General features: G+C 40.9%; 1 protein-coding gene across 6 annotated transcripts in view; it reads left to right on the top strand.

Annotated features, from left to right (window-relative positions):
• Nucleotides 1-22967, top strand: part of Sema5a (semaphorin 5A) — a 447885-nt gene that overhangs the window by 162679 nt on the left and 262239 nt on the right. For all 6 annotated transcript variants that reach the window (XM_048813988.1, XM_048813984.1, XM_048813985.1 and 3 more), the window contains one exon: nucleotides 2873-3070. In XM_048813988.1, the coding sequence (XP_048669945.1) occupies nucleotides 2947-3070 (124 nt within the window). In that variant the 5' untranslated portion in view covers nucleotides 2873-2946. The remainder of the gene's footprint in view (nucleotides 1-2872; nucleotides 3071-22967) is intronic.

Raw genomic sequence — 22967 nt, 5'->3', positions numbered from 1 at the left:
CCCTTCCATTGTCACTTCCCACACCTTTTGAAACCCCAGCTCCTCATGCTGCTGTGTTAGAAGTTCAAGTCCAGCATGGGTTGGGGAGGGGACATTCAAACCACTCCATTTCGTCTTTGCTATCCTAAAACTTTTACCTTTCCTAACTTTTACCTTTTAGAGATGACTTGACTTCATGTTCTCTGTCACCAACAACTAAGGGAGACACTCATGCTCTATTCCACATCCCTCTGCCTGTTCCTTCCTTGAGTTCGTGTTGTAAGGATTCTGGGTCTTGTCCTGCCGAGTCTCTTTCCTTCAAGCTGAACACTGACTCCATTGGCTGAGGCCAGTGACCTTTGCTCTGCCTCTTGTGATGCTGGTGACATATACCCTTGTTTTAAACCTGTTACTTCCCTGCTCCAATCTCACTTGACCTTCATGGTGCCACCCTTCCTTGTTCGCCTGTCTGTTCTCTTTTGTCATCTTTGTGTGGTCACTTTTGTGATCGCTTCCTCTTACACAAAGCACTCTACCCCACCCCATGCTTCCTCTTTGGTGAGCGTCAACCAAATTTATGATTTCAACCATGCTAAATGTGGCCCGTTATCTCGGAATTGTTTCTCTCAGAGCACCCAATCTGGATTTCAGCACTTTACTGCATTTCCCTAAATATTCCTACAGCATCTTAAACCCAACATGTGCAAGACTAAATGATATTTTCTTCTAAACAAAATCTTTCTGTGCATCATCATATTTAAATGAATGGCAGTGTTGTCCTCAGAGACTCTTACATTATTCAGTTTGAGTCCATATCCATCTATGCCTCTCTGCTGTAGGTTTCTGAAATGTGGCAGATTAGAACCATGGCCATTTTACTATATTTTACATTTTTGGAGTCAGGAATTAGGCAGGTGTTTTAGTCTTTTTTTTTTTTTTTGCCACTGTGGCTAAAAGATCTGACCAGAACACTTGTAGAGGAGGAAGAGTTTATTTAGGGGTTCATGATTTCAGAGGTCTCAATCCATAGACAGCAGGCTCCATTCCTTGAGGCTCATGGCAGAAGAGTGTGGCAGAGAGATGCAGCTTACATATTAACGAGGAAGCAGAGACTCCACTTGCCAGATATAAGTATATACCCTAAAGTCACGCCCCAATTCCCACCTCCTCCAGCCATGCCTTAGCAATTCTGTTACCATTCAGTTAATCCCCATCAGGGGATTGATTCACTCATTGCATCAAGACTCTCACAACCCAATCATTTATCCTGAAACTTCTTGCATTGTCTCAGACACAAACTTTTGGGGGACATCTAAACCATACTAGCAGGGTTTGCTTGGATGATTCTTAATCTTGTGGTATTTACTAAAGTCATCTGGTGAGCTTCAGTTTGACTAATATATTTGGTGACTTGGCAGGGATAACTGGGTCAGTGGGACTTGCCAACCAGATCACCTGTGGTGTCTCAGGCATGGCAGTCTCAGGGTCACAGGACTTCTGGCATGGTGTCTTAGTCCTCCAGAGGAGGCGCTTCAAGAGACAGGAAGTAGAAACCGCCAACCTGAGTTTGGAAATTAGCACCCCACCACTTCTGTTGTGCTCAGACATTGAGCAAAGCCATCATAGAAACACCCCATTCAGTGGAGGGAGCCTAGACTGCCTCTGGGTGGGAGGGAAGTCAGAGTATGTGTCCATCTTTAATTTGCTCTTCTTGCTTTTACCACCACGTCTATCATCTGCTCTGTGTCTTAACTTTTTATTCACATTGACAACACCTGAAGGCACAGCTGCATTTATTTATTTTCTGAACAACTGCAGTAGCTTCCAATTCACCTCTGCGCCTCTGTACTCTCCCTGAAGCAGTTTCCTAAGTCCACTGCAGTGAGGATGATCTCATCTAGGTGGGTTCCAGCACTAATACCCTGTGGTAGCTTGTCCTCTATGAATGAAGACTTCGCAGCTAATGTAGTTTGCTTTCCAAACCTGAACCTGCTCCTGAAGCTCCTCCTCTGCTCCCTTTGTACTCCCTGGTCTGGATGAGCCCCGTGCAACATTCCAAAGGCACTGCATCCTCCTTCTGTCCTCTCCAGTGTGCCTTTGACTCCCTTCCTTGGCATGGAATGGACTTTTGGAAATCCTCTTCATCCTTCAGGATTATACTCACATATGATCTGCTCCATGGACCTGTCCTTTACCTCTCTAAATAGCAGGAGTACTCTTCCTTAACTCCTGTAACACTCCAGGTAGCGTGACTGTTCTGTGTTATGAGCGTTTCTTATTTTGAAGCTTGTTAATCGTTTAAACTGCCAAGAATTTTTAAATGCTCTCAACCCCAATGTAATACCTTCATTTGACCCAGTAGGTTCTCAGTTTAGATTGTGTTTAAGATTCCATCTCTAGCCAGAATATTTCTAGGCAGATCATCTATTAAAGGATATATGTATCAAATATGGCATTATGAGTGTTTTGGGTAGGGTAATCTTAATCAGGTTATTTGTGAAGAATAATGGTTGTAAGGTTATTAAATAGAATGTTTGAATATTAAAAAAAAAGGAATGAGCAAGAATTTTTAAGGTTTCCACATAGAGCTTTAAGTTTGCCCAAGGGAGTGGTGACAAATTTCCAAGGTAAATCCAGTGATGGTCACAACTGTTCAATTGGCAGTGCTTGGAAGTGACTGTGGTACTCAGTGGAGCTTAAAACTTGGGTTATCGCATGAAATTAGAGAGAAGTCTGCATACACACACACACACACACACATACACAATCTGAAATATCACCGAGGAACAGACTCTGCCTGAGGTATCTAGGGCCTCTTGTCTCCACAAATCATAAACTTAAAGTTAAGAAAACCTGAAATCACATTCACCAGTTGTTCTCCTCTGTGTTCCAGGCACCTTTCACACATGAGGGAGGCACGAACTTCATAGAAGGCAAGCACCTAGCGTCAAAGACCCCCTGCCCACCATGAAGGGTGCCTGCGCCATTGCATGGCTGTTCTCAAGCTTGGGTATGTGCAGACTTGTGCAGCCGGAGGCGCAGGATGCTGCCCAGTGCGAGAGAGCTGAGCACCCTGTCATTTCCTACAAAGGTAAGCATGCCCCACCTGAGAAGTGACTGGCAAAATGTGGATTCCATTTCACTGACAGAGGATGATAGAGTAACTATTGCTCTACTGCCCCGTGGGTCTTGATTTGGACATTGTTTAAGATAAAGGCAACAATAAAATTCCTCCATTGCAAGAATTCCATAGCCAGAAACTGATCACTACTTAGTGAAGGATCCCAGAAGAAATTTCTACCATGGGTAGCAAACTCCTCTATTACTTGAGGCTGCCTTCATTTACAGATGCTGCAGGTCTCCTGGGAGCCAGAGGATGAAAGTGTAACCTATAAAAAGTACAGCAAAACCAACTAAAACAAAAAAGACTGATTGTTTGCATTTCCCAAAAAAACCTTAAAAAGTTACTGTAAAACTCACCCCTTGCCTCTAACATTGCCAGAGCAAAACTGATTTCCAGCCTCAAGTTATCTCCATGGAAATCTAGGGCTAGTGAATTGGTCTGTAAAACCACTCATTAATTCTTAAACTCATTTGAATTTAGTGAGGGTCTTTTTATCCCAAACACTTGAAGCATTTAGGATGAAAAAAAAATCAGTCTTTGCCCTGTATGCAGGGCTCTTACACTTACCTCGTCAGCCTAAGTCAGATACTATATTTTACTGATTCATTCAAAATAGCTTTGTATTTTGTTACTTCTTAAACTTTATACCATAAATTTCAAATATATATGAAAGTAGGGAGAATGGTCTAAGGAAAACCCAGCCCCACACTTACCAATTCATGGCTCATGTTTTTTTGTTTTGTTTTTATTTAAACCACCCCCCATGCTCCATCTACACTCATCAAATTACTTTTATGCTAGTTTAACAATTCTTATAATTTTTATTCATCATATTTCAGTTTAAAACCATTAAAGATAAGGACTTTATAATAACATTCCCCCCCCAAAAAAAAAAATCACCAAACAAAAGTAATTGGGTATAATCATCAGATATCTAGGGATCTTGAAAGGTCTTGAGGGCTAAAGAAGTCCTGATTGCTGATTTCTGTTTCTTCCTTTTTTTTTTTTTTTTTTAAATAAAATCAGGATCAACATAAGTCCATTAATTTCAACTTGTTAGTATATTTCTTGAGTCTCTTTTGCTGTTTTTTATTTGTTTGTTTGTTGTTGTTAGATGGTGGCCTTTCATCCCAGTGAATCCTCCTGAGATTGGGACCTGAATTCTTCTGACAGCATCCACGCTGTCTTTGAAGTCACTCATTTCTGGCTGCTGGGAGCATGAGGAGTACCCACAGCTAGGCTTTTAGTGGACAGTGCTAAGGAAAGGCGTTTTCCAAAATGCAATTACCATAAGCTCCTTCTGATACTTCCAATTCGACTCCAGGACTCTAGGTCCTTTCTTAGCCTCTTCCATTTCTCCCTTCTCCTCTTGTTTTTCACCCTTGCAGGGAATCCCAAGTGGGCAGGCCCCATGATTATCCCTCTACCCTTTCCACAGAACACGCCCTCTCATTTCAGAATAGGAGCTCAAAGCCACTCTAGTTGCTTTTGGTTATTGAAAAGCCTTTAAGATATTTTCTCTTCTTGGTCCTCAGGATGTATAGTTCATTGGGGAAATCTAGGAGACTTAATTATCTCTTTAAAATCATTTGAAATAATTTCCTTCTGTGTAGCTACACCAGTAGTCCTAAGTCAGTTACTTTCTTTTGTTGAATTTTGCTTTTGATGTTTAAAAATCCTTCATGACATTAAATTACTATGTAGTTTCAAGGTAAATTAATGAAATGTGAGTGTTTGGAGGGCTCTATCTTTGCTCCCTGTTTTCTTTTCCTTTAGTTACACTTTATGATTTATACTTCCTTTGTAATATAAACAAAGCAGTATATACAGCATTATGAATAAACATGTATTCAAATCTCTCAGATAAAAGGCAGCAGTTATTCCTAGGGAGCATTTTGGACACAGCGATGCCTGCTGTTTACCATGCCCTGGTAGCACACAGGAATTGATACCCTTCTGTTTGTGGCCATGCCGCTGTCCACCATGGTGAGCCCTGATCTTCCCTACTCAGTGATGCTTAGGTTGTTTCCTGCCATGTGCCAGCACTGGTGTTGTTTTGGTGAGCAGTGCTCCCCACAAGCATTTCTTCATGCAGAAGCAGGGTACTGTGGGAAGAGGTTCCAGGGTCTCTGGGTGATTGTGTAGAGCTTTGCAGAGGTCGCCCCCTTCCCTCTCATGAAGCTTGCCCCACCTTGTGTTCTCCCCGCCCTGCATGTTAGGATCCAGTCTGCTGCTGTCTTCCTTGTGGAGTGTGAGGTCAGACTTTGGGATTTGGGTCAGACCTATGATTCATAAGTGGCATTGTTATGGTTTAGATATACGATGTCCCCCAAAAGCTCATGTGTGAGATAATGCAAGAAAGTTTATGGTGAAATCATTGGGTTATAAAGGCCTTAGATGAATCAGTGCATTAATCCCCTGAAAGGGATTAACTGCCCAGTAACTGTAGGCAGGTCGGGTGTGGCTGGAGGGGCGGTCATTGAGGTGTGCCTTTGGGGGCTATATTTTGTCCCTGGTGAGTGGAGCTCTCTCTCTGCCTCCTGGTGGCCAGGCTCTGAGCTGCTTTCCTCCCCCATGCTGTTCTGCAGCTTCTTGGGCACAGAGCAATGGGACTGGCCACCTACGGACTGAGACCTCTGGAACTGTGAGCCCCCAGATAAACTTTTCCTTCTCTAAAATTGTTCTTGTCCCTTCTTTGGTTCACAGTGGGGAAAAATTGATTAAAACAGGTATCTCATTGTATTTTTAATTTGCATGTTTTTAATTTTGAGGGAATAGTCAATAAACATTCATTGGGTGTCTGTTAAGGAACAGGTCTGTGCTGAGTTTTGAGGTGATAGAGGCAAAGTCCCATAAAAAAAAATGTCAGACTGTTATTAGGAGTGTGAGTAAAAAGAGCCACTGCATGACCTTCGGTCAGGTGTCTGCACTGGGTGCAGGGAGCTAGGGAGGAAGTAGCTAGGGAGCAGTAGCTCGGGTTGCAGGAGGGGCTCAGGAGGGTTTCCAGGAATGTTATGGTGTCTATGGAATCACGAGGGGAGAGGTACTCCAGGGAGAGGAAAGGGGCAAGTGATAAGCCCCGTAGTTCAGGAAGGCAGCTTGCAGGTCCCAGCAGGCATCCTGTACCGAGTCATGGCTCCTTGGCTGAAGTTATGGGGGAGGAAGTAAAATGGAAGAGGCTCATGTGGTTAGTGGGGACTTAATGGTGTGTGGCATTGTGAGGCATCTTGAAAAGGCCATGCTTTATTTGCTGGATGGCAAAATGGTAGCAGAGAAAGAAGAGCCCATTTCTAGGCTATGGCTGGATCATAGGGAGCAGGATGAGGAGCTGAGGCCAGTGTAGGGTAGCAGAAATGTCGAGAGTGAGTGGAGGCTAGAACCTGGAACAGGGTGTGGGTGGTTTAATGGGTGCAGCACTGAGGGTAGGAGGAGCTCTGAGTGTGATATGCACATTCATGCACCTTGACTCCATACAGAATCCATGAGAGAGGCAGATGTGAGGGATGTGGTAATTTTGGAATGAAAAGGCTGCCTTCCTTTGTGACTTTGGAAGGAATTGCCTAGTTGAGAGCAGCACTTTGGAACCAGGGAAGGAGAGCTTTCCAAGAGGGAGGAGGCCATCAGATTACCCACTGATGCAGTGTTCCAGAGAAGGCAGAGTGGCACATCTGTGCTGGTTGGCTGAGACTTTCCAGGTTGTAACACTGAAAATCCTCTATGCCTGAAACTGGGACCCTTAGGTGCCCTTCCAGAAATTCTGCCAGTAATGGAGTGTTCTCGTTCTATGGTTACTGCAACAAATTACCAAAGATGATTGGCTTGAAACAAAAGCAATGTTCTCTCTCACAGTTTTGGAAGTTAGTGATCCAAAATCAAGGTGTTGGGAGGGCCTTGCTCTCTCTGTAGGCTCTGGGGAAGAACCTTCCTCCTAGCTCCTTGTAGTTGTTAGCCACCCTTGGCTTTCCTTGGCTTGTAGGAGCATCATCCGATCGCCTGGTCTGTGGCTCTGTGTTCTCCCTGTATGTCTGAGTCTTTTTGTCTTCTCTTACAAGGTCACCTCTCAAACAATCTCATCTCAAATGATTTATCTACAAAGGCACTATTTCCAAGAAATGCCCCATTCACAGGAACCTGGAATTAACTTCTGTGGGGACACACTCCCACCCCAAATATAATATTTATTAGAGTAGGTTTCAGGTGGTGCTAGCAAGAAGAAACTTGACGGTTGTGGATAAACGGAAGGTTAAAAAAAAAGAAAAAAAATTAGACACAAAGGGAGAGAAGTATTATCTCAGCCAGGCAGGGACATGAGAGCAAGAAACAGCTTTTAGAAAAAGCATTTTTAAATCATCCTTCATTGGCGATGACAAAGAGCCAGATGAAGGAAGGGGCTGAAGAGAGAGAGTGGAAGAGAGAATGGAGTAGGCAAAGTCTCTGAGCAGTGGGAGGGGCGAGGATGCTGGGAACAGGTGAGGGGTTATCTATAAGAGGCAGACTCCACCCCCAGGGGAGAGGCCAGGGCACTCAGGATGCAGCTGTTAGTGGGTAGAGGGAGGGAAACTCTGAGTCCTTCTGTCTTGGTGGAGGAGAAGGCAGCCATAGACCAAGAGTCTGAGGGTTCTAGGAAGGAAGCGCTTCTCTGAAGGAAGGATAAAACTGTTGATGAAAAGACACCAGAAGTTTCCTTTGAATGGTGGAAGCCCAGACAGTCCTGGAAATAGCTTATGTTACTGCTCAGTAGGTGGCCACCGTTTACATGAAAACTTGAGAGAGTAGGCCGAAACACTGATAAGGAAGACCAAACCGAAGAACTGGAGGGTTTTGACTTTAAGGTCTTGGTTTCCACATGCATTTAAAAATGTCATGATTTAGTGTTATGCACCAGGGGCATTCTGCCCCGGAGCCTGCTAATGAGGTGGACGGCGCTGCATTGACCTCTTAATGCGCTGAGCACAGTTTGTCAACGTCTTGCTTCCATGTACCTGGCCAGGCAGAAGATGCTGCCTGGATCCTTTTTCCCCAGCCTCTGTGAAATATTTGCCACCGTAGGCTCGTCCTGTCTAGAAGAGTTCATTGCTCAACACGCCTAACAGCTTGCTGTGTTTGCAAGGTTGTTCCCCTGTCTGCGTGTTCTGGAATATTTATCCTTGACTGTGCAGTGGCTGCCGAAACACCCCCCACCCATTACCTATGCCCTGTTCACACTTATGTCCTTGTCATTTGCCTAAATGTCTGTTCCAATAAACGGGGAAGAAATAGTGACCCGTCAGGCAGCATGTTTCCCAGTGTGCTTACGGAGTCTCATAACCATCTCTGAAATTAGTTTTAAATGTTTAATGTCTACTTAAGGCAATAGTGCCGTATTCTGCTTTTGTTTGTTTATTGATTAAGGTTTACCCAGCATGTTGGCTATTTACAGAGTGTGCTTCAGTAATGGGAATTGGTTTATGGGGAGCAATTTCGTATTTCGAAAGACCACTGTCGGGGTGAGTCATGCCATACTCTGGCTCCCTTTGCCTTGAGTTTTTATATCATGACAGATTAGGAGGCCTTTCTTTAGTGTCTTTGCTGGCACTGTTTACTATTAAAGTTCAAGACGACTCTTGCCTGCAGAATCAGGCAGGGCACTACCAATTTCCACTCCTGGGTCCCTGGGATCTTTATTTTTAACTCTTTGGTGTTGTGCAAGGTCTTTCTACATCTGGGCTCATTGGCTGGCCTGAGAATTGTGTCAGAATATATGGAAGAGCTATGAGGACTTCTGATAGAGAATTAGCGCTGAGGGAGCTGGATTCTGCTCCTGCCTGGGCCTCCCTGGGGCTGAACTGGGGAGTCCCCCATGGCCTTCTGCTGCCTTCCCCAGGGACCCTGGATCCAAAGAGTTGCCTTTGTTCCCACAGGTGCTCTTAGGCAATCGAAAGGGTTTTAAACTTGAGTTTTTAGTCTGGTACCACAGTATGAATGAGTATTTTTAATGGACCCTTTATTTTTCTTTCAAATTGTGTCCTTATATTACATCATATTTATATGTGTGTTACAATTGTTTTGTTGAATGTTGACAAGAAAGAGTAACACACACTTTGTAGCTCTGTGTTGACACATCATCCTGTTCATTTGCAGGGGTCCTGGCCCCTCTTCCCTGCTGAGTCCATTTTCTACCCTCACAAGGTGGCCACGTGTGCATTTCCTGTTGCCTTGGTAGCTCCCTTCCTGCCCTTTCTCCTGCCTCTACACTCTTCCCCTTGTCCTCTGCACAGGACCCTGGCCTCTTGGCCACACCTGGCCAGTCAGCTGCTCCTCTTTGGGCTGGAGAAGACACAGTCAGGATAGCCTTAGTTCCCCTCCATGGCACAGCCAACTGTCACCTGTTAGAAAACAAGGGTGGGGCTGCCAGGAGGGCCCAGGGAGTCACTTCCCTGACGGTTTCCTTGCGTGGTCCTTGGTTGCATGTGTCTCTCATGGCTCCATGTGTGTCCCTCAGTCCCCACGCTCCCTGGGTTTGGGCCGGCTGGTGTCTGATGTGCCATCATCCTATGGAGTCATGATCAAGGTGAGGTCTTATCTCTTATCTATGATCTAGTGTTCCTGTTGCTCTAGGTATTGTCTAGAATACCTACAAGATTTCAGAGCTTCAGAATTTTGGAACATAGAAACCTTGGGTAAAATTGCTTTCCGTACCTCTCTCTCTTCATCTAGTCTCAGGCCTGCCACTGTGGCCTTCAGGAATCATGTACATGGGATTGAATGGTGGTGCCCTACTTTCTTTGAAGAAGAATTAGGAACATTTATTTTAATTAAAAATAGATTGCATTACATTAATTTTAATATTTAGTTTGGATATTTTCATAGGAACCTGATTAAAATATAATGAGATACTGCTAACTGTTGAGACTTTCTTGAATGAAACCTTTTTCTCTATAGAAACTGAAATTCACCTAAACCAGAGTGTTCTCTCCTCTTTCACTGTAGGATCTGAGGTTTTGCTTCTGAGGGTTTACTTGAAGAGGAAAGAGTTGTGATCATTCTTTAAAAAAAATCCTTGGTTCATACATAATCTGTGTTTTATTACCATGCACATGACTGGATATTTACTTGACAGAGGTCAAAATCACAAAGGCAAAATACACAAACTTATATGCAAATGAGACACCAAGTACACCATCTAATTTTTACATTAAAAACTACACTTGGTGTGCATTTCTGATTTTACAGTGTGGTGCTAGTTTTCTACCTAGAGAAATGGTACATTAAAATATACAACTTTCAACCCTAGAATACAGGTACATACAGATTACTCCTGAGTGCCTAGAGAGACTGGAAGAAAACAAACATAAAAGCAGTGTAGGTTATTAATTGAGTGAATATTGGCTCCGATTTCTTGATTATGCTTTTGCGTTGTTATCGATCACTGGTGAGAGCCTAGGGGGTCTCTCTTGTACACTTTTTATAAACAATGATTAGGATCTGACAGAAATGATTTATTGAGTTGTGAAAAATCACTAATTTTCATGTCACTTTTGCATCCAGTCCCACTAATGAAATAATTGATAAGCTTGAACATCTATATCTTCAGATGAAATTTTAATTGTCTTTGATCGATTTTTCTTGATAGGGAAATATATTTTATTACTCAAATCTTGAAATGGATTGATTTCTGTGTGAAGTAGTTCAATGTAATCAAATTAAAATTGGAATAAGACTTTATAAATTATTGTCAGGATTCTGATTTAAAACAGTGATTTCATTTGGCCCGAGTACATTATTGTCTTTTATTTATCTTTAAGCAGAGTGTAATCTTTCTAAGCATTAAAATGGGTAATTCATCTGTTTGACATACTGAAGATAGATAAAATCTCATCACCCTTATTTTAAGTAGGAAGAAAAAGCTGGAGATTAAGTGTAGGTGCATATATTTTAAATTTTAATTGGGTAGTGCTTTTCTATCTCCTCTTGCTTCTAATCTCAGAGCCAGATTAGCAACTAGAGTTCCATTTAAGAGCAAACTTCATGCCAACTCTTACAGCGAGCAGGGCAGAAATTCCTGATGCCAATAGGGCCAAGAAAAGACTATAGTGAGGTTTCTAAATTTTATTTATTGTGTTTTCTAATTTAATCAACACTTAGCATGTTTATTTTCTAATTTAATCAACACTTAGCATGTTTGTTTTCCTGTGTCTTTTTTTTTTTTTTTTAATTATCATTGGGTGAAGAGGGCCAGAAGGTACACTCTGGCTTTAGGAAAATTTTTTCTTTAGTTTCTCTTTCTCTCCCAGCTCCCCCATGAGATTCAGGGACATGTCTAATCAGGAGCTTTGCAGGAGGCAGGAAGCTTTGCTTTCTTATTAATAACCAAGAATTTTGCTGGGCTCAGTCTCATCACAGTGACACTGGGTACTGAAGCAGGGAATGAATGGGGTTTTTCAGTCCCAGGTGGAAGGAAGTCCTGGTTATGCTGTTTGACCATTGCCACCTTGAAAACACCCCTGGGCAGCATGTTAGGGAGCTGACAAACCTTATTAACTAAAATCAATGAGATGAGACCCTGACGCCAGGAACACTGAGCAGAGTGCTCCAGGTAGCTCCCAGGAGGAGATTGACGATTGCCATCCTCATTTGTGTTTTTGATTTTGTTCTACTCGATTCTCTGGCTTTAGCACACAGAGCATTTTAGCTTCTGCTCCTTTGAAGATAAAAGCAGAGGTCCAGTTCGTTAATAATTTGATCAATATTTATTGAGTGCATATTATGTGCTGGAAATTGTTTAGTTACTGGGTTGCCCCAGTAAGCAAAGCAGATATAAATCCTGACCCAGGATTACCTTCTCTTAGGGAGACGGAAGATCAGGTGTTAGGAAGTGTGTCCCATGGTGGTGAGGGCTGAGGCAAGACACAAGGCAGGGAGGGGTGAGGGCAGGAGGGGCTTGCAGTTGTGGCTAGGCTCACCAAATGTGTCCGCATTCACCTTTGGCCTGTAAGCCTGCTACCTGTCCTTTTTGTGTTCTTGTTTTTAAAAAATCAACGTGTAATATTTGTGCATACTTATGGGGTACAGGTGATGATTCAATATATATACACGATGTGTAGAGTCCAGGGTGATTAGCATCGCCGTCTTAGACATCTGTCATGTCTGTGTTGGGACTCTTTGAACTCCTCTCTTCTTGTTTTCTATTAAAAAAATAATAAATTGCCATGCCCTCTGTCATCTGCTCTGGGAAGCTGGTCAGGGGGTCAGCTGCATTACTCAGGCTCCTGGAACCCTGGGTTTCTGCTGTGATGCATGCAGCAAGGACCAAGGAAGCTGGGAGCATAGACAGGGTCATCTTCCTGCTCCCAGAAGCACTGGGACCCCAGATGCCTGCAGCCCAGGAGAAGGCTGTGCTTTTTGCGAATTTGCACCTGAGCTGCAGGTGTTGGAAAAGAGCCTCTCAGTGAGGGCAGCTAGGGGCCCAGCCCAGGTTGCCCTCAGTGCCCTGACTCTGGGGGGTCACACATTTTTCCTTTTGGTTCTCCTGGGTCCCACCCTCAGTCTTCTGCTCTTCCATTTCTTACAACAGTTTTTTTTTCTATTTTTTTTTAAATAAATGGCAGTGGAATGCATTACAATTCTTATTACATATATACAGCACAATTTTCATATCTCTGGTTGTATATAAAGTATGTTGACACCAATTCATGTCTTTATCAATGTACTTTGGATAATGATGACCATCACATTCCACCATCCTTGCTAATCCCATGCCCCCTCCCTTTCCCTCCCACCCCTCTGCCCTATCTAGAATTCATCTGTTCCTCCCATGCTCCCCCTCCCTACCCCCACAATGAGTCAGCCTCCTTATATCAGAGAAAACATTCAGCATTTGTTTTTTTGGGGATTGGCTAACTTCACTGAGCATTAACTTCTCCAACGCACAGTTTTACAGCTATTTCCTACATTAGATTTCTCAATGTGAGCTACCTTGTGTAATTTCTGTTTTTCTAGCCAGGTCATGACTCATAAAGACCCGTTGAGTTCAGGCTTAATGGAGGGGAGCGGGTACAGGTCACAATGGCTGGGGAAGGACAAGGGTAATGTCCCTGAGGTGGGAGCATATTTGCAGGTTTAAGTAACAGCAGGGAGGCTGGGGCAACTGAATGAAGTGAGCCCCGGGGGAGAGCAGTGGAGATGAAATCAGAGGGGTACCATGGGCCAGGCCTGAAGAACCATTAAGGATTTGGGTTTTATTTTTAGTGAGATTGAAAATGACTGGAGGATTTTGAGTAGAGGAATGATGTGATCCGATGTGATTGAAAGGACCTCTTTGCCCCCTGTGCTTAGGACAGACTGCCTTGGAGGAGGGAGACTGGGCTGCAGGGCACTGAAGCCCTGGAGCTGGTTGGTGTGTGGGCCTGCTGGAGATGCGCTGGCCCAAGGAGGGTGTCGTTAGCGTGAGGAACAGTGCTATAATTTAGACATAGCTTATTTTGGAGATGGGTCAAGGGTTTCCTTTCAGATAATGTGTGTGGCATGAGAGAAGGAGATGGCAAGACTGGCTCTAGGCTTCTTGCTTGTGTAATAGAAGAGCCGGGGGTGTGACCTAGTAAGGTGAGGAAGACCAGAGGAAAGGCACTTGGGTTTGGGGCTGTGGGAGCTCAGTCTTGGGCACGTGAATTTTGGGTGGCATATTCAAGGCTGGAGTCTGGAGGGATGAGCACTAGATGCCATTTAGTCACTAGACTGGGTGAGAACCTCAGGAAAGAGTATCGATACAGAAAGAAGCAGCACTGCGAGTAGCCCTGGGCCGGGTCAGGACCGAGTTTGGAGAGACAAGACAGAAAGCAGGACAGAGGAGGGAGAATCACAGACGTCCTTGAAGCCAAGTGAAAACAGGGTCCCTTTCCCAGTGTGAAGGTTAGAGTCTTGACTCTGCACACCACAAAACTGGAGGCCAATGTCAACTTGCCAGCAGGGGAAGAATGTCTCGGTGCTGCACACAGTGTCCTGAGCCTGGGCCAAGATCCACCAAGGCCCTGGGACCACTCAGCAAGTGAATGAGTTGGAGTTCAGATCACCTGCTCAGGCCACTTATTTTACACTTGAATGTTCCTTGAATAGCAGCCAAAGAGTTGCCCTACTGATCTTTGAGGAACAGTGTTGTACTGAGGGTGCGACATCTTAAAGGACATGTCCTGAATTAGGTCTGGCCTCTTAACTGAGCTAGGTTTGGCTGGCGGGTGAGGTGGAAGGAGCAACATGGGTAGGAGACAAAGGGATGGATTTGTGTGCTGTACTGTAGACGTAGTGTAGACACTGCGGATGACGCGACTCTGTGCTCCCACTCACACTTAAAACATGAGGAAGGAGACGTCCCCTCTGGAGGAGCACAGAGTAGGTGAAGTGAGAGTTTGTGTGTTTATAAAATACATCCAAGGTGTTCAAGGCCACATGTGCCTGTATCCCAGTGGATACTGCAGCCTTCAGCTTGGATCAATTCACAAAATACACCATTGCAGGGATGGTTCGAACCAGATTCAAATGTTTCTGAGTTTAAAAAAAACGGAAGAGAATAACATAAGTATGATTCATCCAAACTTAACACTCATTTTAATTCTTCTATTTCTTAATTCCAAAGGGTCAGTACTAATTTAAAAAAAAATTCTCAAAATGCAAACATGCAAATCATAAATCCTCAATTCCATATGAGGGAAACAAATCCTTAGGCTATAAATTTATGGACTAAGGCATAAATCCAAACCCAAATTAATTAGCTTTGAGAATACAAATGCAAACCAAGATAGTTTTTAACTATAATATCTAATATGACTTGGAAATTGTAAACAGATTGTCAGAGAACTTCCATGTTTTTCTTCTCATATTTGCTCAAGATCTGGTAAACAGATGATTATTTTTGAAAAATGATGTAGAAAACTTTAGCATCTGACTGTGATGGACAAGGGACTTGATGTACCTCCATGCTTTAAATAACAAGAAAAATAGATACAATATTAAACGCTAAGATCTTTAGAGAGTGGACACTGGGCAGATGGCAGAGTGGGATTTTTATTTTTTATTTTTGGTACCAGGGATTAAACTCAGGAACACTTGACCACTAAGTCACATCCCTAGCCCTATTTTGTATTTTATTTAGAGACAGGGTTTCACTGAGTTGCTCAGAGCCTCGATTTTGCTGAGGCTGACTCACAATCCTCTTGCCTCAGCCTCCCGAGCTGCTTGGATTACAGGCGTGCCCAACCGTGCCCAGCCAGAGTGGGATTTTGATCACATAAATGAAGGAAAAACTGAGATGCCTCTTGATTACCTCAGCTTTCTGTAAGGAATTTTCAAGAGAGTGTAATGATGGGGAACAAAAGCAGGGTTAGGATTGTGCCAGTGTGAGCTCTGACCACTTCAGAATCAAAGAAAAAATCAGTAACAGAATCATATATGAAGTGGATGTTGGAAGTTAAGCAATGTAATTGCAAATAATGCTTGGCTAGGGAAAAAGTCTCAGGGAAAAAATAAAAAATACTTTATCCAAATGGAAATAAAATCATCATTTACACAAATGTGTGATATACAGATAAAGCAAAAATTAAGGGAAATTATAGCATTCTTTGCTTTAATTAGAAACAGAGAAAAATCTGTTATCAATGGCTTTGAGTCTCTCTTAGAAAGTAGGAAAAAACAATAGCAAATAATATCTATTGTAAGCTGAATGAAGAGGAAGAGGAAGAAACAGCATAGGTCAGTTAACTGGAAAGGTTGTTATAAGATCTGTGAGATTAAACCCCATTCTTTGATAAGACTAATAAAATCTAGCAAAATTGATTAGGAAAAATAGATGAGACATAATTTATCAATATTAGAAATAAATGAGAAGATAGAAGCACTACAGATCCCAAAAAGATAATAATAGAATACAAAGAATAAGCAATTTCATGCCTGAACTTGGCAACTTAGACGAAATGGATAAATTCTTCATGAAATTCAGTCTATCCAAGCTCTTAAAGGACAGGCAACCCCAGGTATGGTGGTGGGTACCTGTTGACTCAGGTATTTGGAGTCTGAGGCAGGTGGGTCCCTTAAGCCTAGGGTTTTGAGGCCAGCCTGGGCTGTTTCAGAAGGAAAAAAAAATAGTAGAAGAAAAAGGCAAGCCGACTCATTTTATGTTCATTAAAGCGATTTAATACATTTTTCAAAATCTTCTAATAAAGAAACTTTAAACCCACATAACTTCAACTGTGAATTTTGCCAGATATTTAAGAAAAAAAATGATACCAATTCTATCCAAACTTTTAGGGAGCATAACATGACAGAATCCATTCCAACTAATCCAAGAGAGCAGATTCACCCTGGTATGAAAGCCAGACAGGACATACCAATATGCAACACTGCCAACCTGGATCCCTCTTGAATATGTGTACATGATCCTTAATATCATTTAACAATCAGACCCTCAATTTGTAAAACAGGATAATGTGTTGTGTCTGAGTGGGTTTCATCCAACAAAGTCAAGGTTAGAGTATTGCAAATATTTAACATTTGAGAATCAATCCATGTAAATCAATACCATGTTTGACTAAATTACAAAAAAATTATCTCCACAGTTAAAATTTTGACAAAACTCACCACACAGTCATAATAAAAACTAGGAGTAGAAACTATTCACTCAACAAGACAACAGGTATCTGTAAAAATGCCTAAATCTAACATAGTACACAATAGTAAAGAGCCGAGTAGTGTTCTCACAAGGATGTTGTTTACTGTTTTCTGTTTTAGGGCTTTTAGTTATCATTATATTTGCCATTGCAAAAGGTAGTAATCAGTAAATAATGTAACATAAAATAAATATAGAGACAAGTAATGGACATATAATTGGAAATGAAAATTAAAGCTGCCTATTTTTTTAAAGAAAATTATATACATAGAATATCCAAATTTATCATTTAAAAAGTCCTATTGAACTAATAAGTGAGGTTCTCATCATTTTAGGGTATGTAGTGAACTTATGTTCTGTATTATCAACTAACAATTGCAAGTTGAAATTAAAATATCATTTAGAGTAGCATCAAAATAAGAAATAAAGATACACTTAATAAAATATGTGTAGTAGTTATACACTGACAATTATAAAACACTACTGAGAAAATTAAAAATATCTAAATTAATGATATGAAATATTCACCAGAAGGCCCAATATTTAAAGGTAGCAATGCATAATCTATGCATTGCAACCATATTGTATTCATTGTTATCCATAGGTTCCTGCAGATCGATTCAAGATATTATTATGCATTTTGTAGAAATTGAAAAACTTATTCTAGAATTCAAATGGAAGTACAAAGGGTTTTGAACAAGTGAAATAATTTTGAGATGAAAAGTTATGTTGGAAGACTTACTCTGTTGAACTCAATGTGATAAATTTCACAAGGTAAAATTTTAAAACCAAAAGCAGAGAAAAGAAATAGTTCTGTACATATGTTATCAATTTTCAATGAAGGGACCATGGTAGTAGGAAATAGATGGTAGAATTTAACAAATAGTATTGGAAAAATTGCACATGTGTATACAAATAGCCAACATTAAACTTCACTGCACACAATATCCAAAACTGACTGATATAGAGCATAGATTTAACAAACTGAAATTATAAAGCCTCTGGGAGAAAACATGGGAAAGTTTCCAAAATTTTGGTTTACTTAGCTAGGGTTTAAAAAAACACAGAAAAGAAATTTGATAAGTTGAACTGCATCAAATTATAAGCATTTGCTCTTCCAACACAGCTTAAAAAACACAAGCAAACCAAAGACAATGTGTAAAAATATTTGCAAATGTATATCTAATAAAGGTCTTGTGTCGAGCATAAATAAAAATACTCTATAACTTTATGATGTGATGAATGTAATCCAATTAAAATATAATGAATGAGAGATTTAGATGGTCAATTTGCCAAATATTAACATCAAAGCATGGTGAAATACTTTCACAAACAGAGAAAAGTGACTAAAATTAGAACACTGATAATACCAAGTGTTGGCAAGGATGTGGTGCAATTGTACTTTTGTTAATTCTGTGAGAAGGTGGAGCCCCTTTGGAAATCATGCTGCTGCTTCTTCAAAAGTTCCAAATATACTGGGGTCCCAGCAAACCCACTCATAGATATTTACCCAAGATTAATTTAATGTTCAATAACATTTACACAAAGATTTGTACCCAAAAGTTCAGGGAAACTTTATTTTGATAGCAATAAACAACCCAATATTTATCAGAGATAGACACATTAATTATGTAAATGGAGTAATAGTAGGCTCTAAAAAAAGCAAACTACTTATAAAGACAGCAAACAAAAATTTTGGATGAATTTCTAAAATATTATGGTAAGTGGAAGATTTCAGATACAAAAGCAACCTAATATTGTATTGTCCTATTATGTGAAATTATGTGGAAGACAAGACTGTCATAAGAGAATTACTGTTGATGGTTGTGAGGGTGCAGGGTGAGGAAAGAAATTGACTGCAAAATACATTCAAGAAAATTTGAGTTGAGACCTTTTTCATTTTTCATGATGAGGTAGTAGAAGTAAGGTTTATATACTTTTTAAAAGTCATTAAATTTTTTATTTAAATATGCAAATATTTTTGTACTTCAAAAGATTCTTCAAAAATAGGGTAAGTTCCAATTCTGATGAAGAAGCATAGCCTAGTTAAAAATATTGAATCCAGTAATTAAATTGCCTAAGAAATTGCCTGAGTTCATCCAAACACAATGTCACATTTCCTTGGCACTGAGACCAGGCATTGTGTATGTACTCTATAATGAGAAAGATAATTATGAACAACATGTTACATAACATTTAGTAAAATGCATACGTGTAGATGTGTAATGAATGTATTAGTAAAGCTACATGAAATTCAAGATACTCAAACCATGACCCTCCACAGAAACTGTTTTATTAGTAATGTTTGTTTACAGAGCCATTTTAAGGGCTAAGAACTCTACAGTTGACATTAACTAGATATAACAGAGGTGATTTATATAGACAGCCAGTTTCCTGAACACTGCCCCCACTCAAGGGTAGTGTTTAGAGGAAAATCTTTCTGACTCTTACCTTTTGAGAAGGTGTTATCACATCTGAGAATTGCTGATTTGTAGATTACGTTTGAATTTAAGTGATAATAATACTTTTGGAATTAGTAGCTTTTAAAACCAAGGAAAGGGAATGTGGGAGAGATACACTTAGCCCCAGTACCTTAAGTGGTGAGGGCTGCAGTTCTTTTTCTTTTAAGGTCAAATTTCCTACAGTTGGTTCTTCACAACTTCCTGTGGCTTAGTTAGGAATGGGGCAGTGAGAGGACTCTTGGTGTAAAGCAGTGCTGCCCAGGGGGACTTTCTGTGATCCTGAGAGTCCTCACACTCCATGCTAACAAATATGGTGGCCATTCACCCTGTGCAGCTCCTGAGGATCTACGGCCACTATTGAAGTAATGGATCTTTAATTTAATTTTATTTTATTTAGTTAAATTAAAATACAGTTGTCACTTGCCGACAACCATGTTGCACAGTGCAGATATGAACCTTTGTGCACCCGCACAATTTATAAGAGCAATTGATGGAGACTATTTTTCCTTGTATGTCTGTGCAGAGGTTTTTGTGGCCTGGTATTCTCTCTGAGTCAGTGTTTTGGAAAACATCATGATTCATGTTTAAAGACTACTGGGCTAGCAATTAGAAAACTGTAGTTTTTAATCCTTCTGCTATTAATTACTTCTCTGATATAATGAAAATATCATGTTGGCTTATCTTTTGATCTCAATCTTTAGGTGACCAATGAGTATAACAGTCATCAAAAGTTTCTATCACATTGATAATTCTGTTGCCCTTTAAACTAGCAAAGTGAAGTAGTTCCAGGGACATTCTTTGTCTCTTCGAGAAAATTCATCTCTTGATCCTTAAACACTAGCGCAGCAAAATTCTGTATTGCAAAAACACAAGAGAAATTGAGATTTCTACTAATAATGTTGACACTGACCTCATTGTTATCATAAATATTTAGTAGGAAAATTAATGTCTTTTCAAAGAATGAGGCTTTGACCTTTCATTTACATACATTTCCATAATTAATTGCCATGTAGAGATTAGAGTCAAATTCCACTTTAGACTTAGTTCTTGTTTTTGGTACCTGCAGTTAAATAATTCAGAGATAAAATACAGCTTTGAAGTCATCAGTGCCGTAAAATGTAGAAATCCTTGCTCTGAAAGTTCGCTGGCTTCCAGGCGTCTGTATCAGTTAGACATATTTTGGTTGTTACAGATAACTGACCAACTGAGTACTTTCAACCATAAATGCATGTATTGTTCCCTCGATAGGACGACTTGGGCTGCCTGGTTTTGGATCAGAAGCTGGGTGGGGTCAGTGAGGACCCAGGCTCTGTAATTTTTCTGTCACCCCCACGGAGTTGTCTTTTGCTCCTTGTTGTTTTTCCTTGTTTGCGTGGTTCCTGGCAGTGCTCAAAGTCAGGCAGCAGTGGGAGCTTGGGCAGGGGCTTCTTGACTCATCTGTTTCATATCAAAAATCAACAACAAAAGCAAAAGCTCTCCTAGAAGATGTATAGGATTGTTTACTTGTAGGTGGCCAGAGCCAAGACACAAGGCTGCCTTGCTGGGGAAGTGGAAAGGAAGTGTGTATGTGTGGGGAGGGGGGAGGAGAAGCATTTTTAAGCTTTAGAGTCCATTAGGTCTGGGACTAGGGTGGGGTAGGAGAGGAAATCCCCTTGGGTGCAGTGTTGAAGGGTGCCAGAATATTCAATAATCAAGTGATATTTAGAATAAAACAATATTAATGCAAGAAAATCCATGATGGACCATCTCTCCAGATTTTAAATAAGCACAGGCTCAGTACAGTTTCCTGCCAAGCCCTACTGAAGCTCCAATATCTTTAAAATCTTGCGAATTTGCTCAGCATGGACTGTTTTGCATTAATTTAGACCTTTAAAGTACTGTTTATCTTGGCTGCTGGGTTTTTTGGGTCCCTCTTAAATTCTGCACTATGGGAAGGTGCTCACCAGCCTTGCTCTTGCCCCAGCCCTGGTCACTCAGCAAAACTAAGTTCTGTTAGTACAGAAGAACTCTTCTAGGGCAACTCAGCTTCCTCAGAGCTGTGCCTTGTGGCTTCTACAGTTTTTTCTGGTGTGTTTGCTCCATGGAACTGATGATGTATGTCTTTTTGCATGCCTCCTAGAATACACCTCTCTCCTTTTATATTCAAAATCCTGGTGGATCAATAAAGTGTTCATTCTTCCTATACTTCACACAAAGAAGCTTTCTGAACAGTGGGTACTCGCGATGCATTTTTCATTCAATAACCAGCCAGGCACTCTCCTGACAAGAAGCAGAAAGCTTGACCTTAGCAGATTGTTCCCAACCGAATCTGGGACACCAAAAAAGAAAAAATAATTTCTCATTCTTGTGTTTTCTTATATTTTAAAAGAAATGCTTTTGAAGTGCTTGAAATTCCAAAGATGAATTTGGAAGCATAGAACCCTCTGAGGGTCCTTTCTGATGTGTTGTGAGATAACACAGGGCAGGTGATGAGGATTGGGCTCCCTCTGAAGTTCTCAAGGAACCATCATAGCATAAAATTGTGGAAACTCTAATTAAACAATGTGAAAGTTGGTACAAAAATTTTCCCTTCCCATAATTTTGATTCCAGTATGTCTTTGGTCTGATTAAGTACTACTTGATGCTGATAAGCTGTTTACTTGAAACCTCATAAGCTTTCTTCCCCCTCTGGGGGTGTGATAAAAGCAAGCCATCTCTCACTGGGAAAGCTTTAGAATTCGATTAGGATGTTGCTGGAGAATATAAGCGATGCTCCTTCAACAAAAATTTTATATGAAAAAATTTCCTCTAGACCTGTGAAGCCTGACTAATATAGATGTAGTATAGTAGGAATTACATGCAGGGCTATAAAATAAGTTTGTACTAAGGGCCAAATGTATTATTCACACCATTTATACAATGTAAATTCTTTACTCTTGGAGGCATCTGTGCAAAATTGTTCAATGTCTTCTTTGATTTTATTCAGTGTTTGAAAGCTCTTGAGGGCAATGCTTGGAATTCAGGGAAAAAAGAGTAGAGAAGAACATATGGAAATAATAAATGTGTATAGTTGGTTGTTAAAGATGCCTGCTATGAGAAAAATTAACTTACACAGCAGTGAAAGAAAGAGTGGGAAGATTATAGTGAACTTTGCATGTGTTTATCATTACTGTTCTTATTTAAGACTTCCCCTTCCTCCGGAGCCAAACTTGGACACCCCTGTTTTTTTTTAGTAGCATTTTTTTAATGCTACTGAAATACTATGTTTTTTTCCAGCTATATCCTGCCTAGTCACCCTGCCTACATCCATATGCCCGATTTCTTCTAGCCACTTGAGATGCCTTTTTTATTTTTCTTTGATTCAGCTACCCATTGCATGAATTTAAAATAGCTTTGGCAGCAATGAGTAACTGACCCTTTGTGGCTCTGTATCTCTTGGCTAGGCCCATGTAACTGTTGCCTGGGTTTGGGGGGAGGAGAGATGTGGTTGGATAATATTCTCTGTGTGGTTTGCTTTGGAATTCTCAAAGCCTCTAGCTTCCCCTACCTACTTATGTGAAGCTCCAGTTGGTATCACCAAGAATTTCACACTCCAAGTGAGAGAAGGATTTCTCCCAAAGGAGATGTAATTCTATTATGCAGCAATAGCTCAGTGACTTCAAGCCAAGTGAAAACATTTGCTAGTTTGGAGGTATTTTTTCAGTCTCTGGCCATCTAACCTTCTAGAACTTCTCTCATCCTGGTGATTTTCTTCTCCCTTGTTCCTGCCCTCTGTTAATTGTGACCCCCC

Source organism: Marmota marmota, unplaced genomic scaffold (genome assembly GCF_001458135.2).
Source record: "Marmota marmota marmota unplaced genomic scaffold, marMar, whole genome shotgun sequence".
In the NCBI taxonomy this organism is placed as follows: domain Eukaryota; kingdom Metazoa; phylum Chordata; class Mammalia; order Rodentia; family Sciuridae; genus Marmota; species Marmota marmota.
This window is presented reverse-complemented; position numbering and strand designations above follow the sequence as displayed.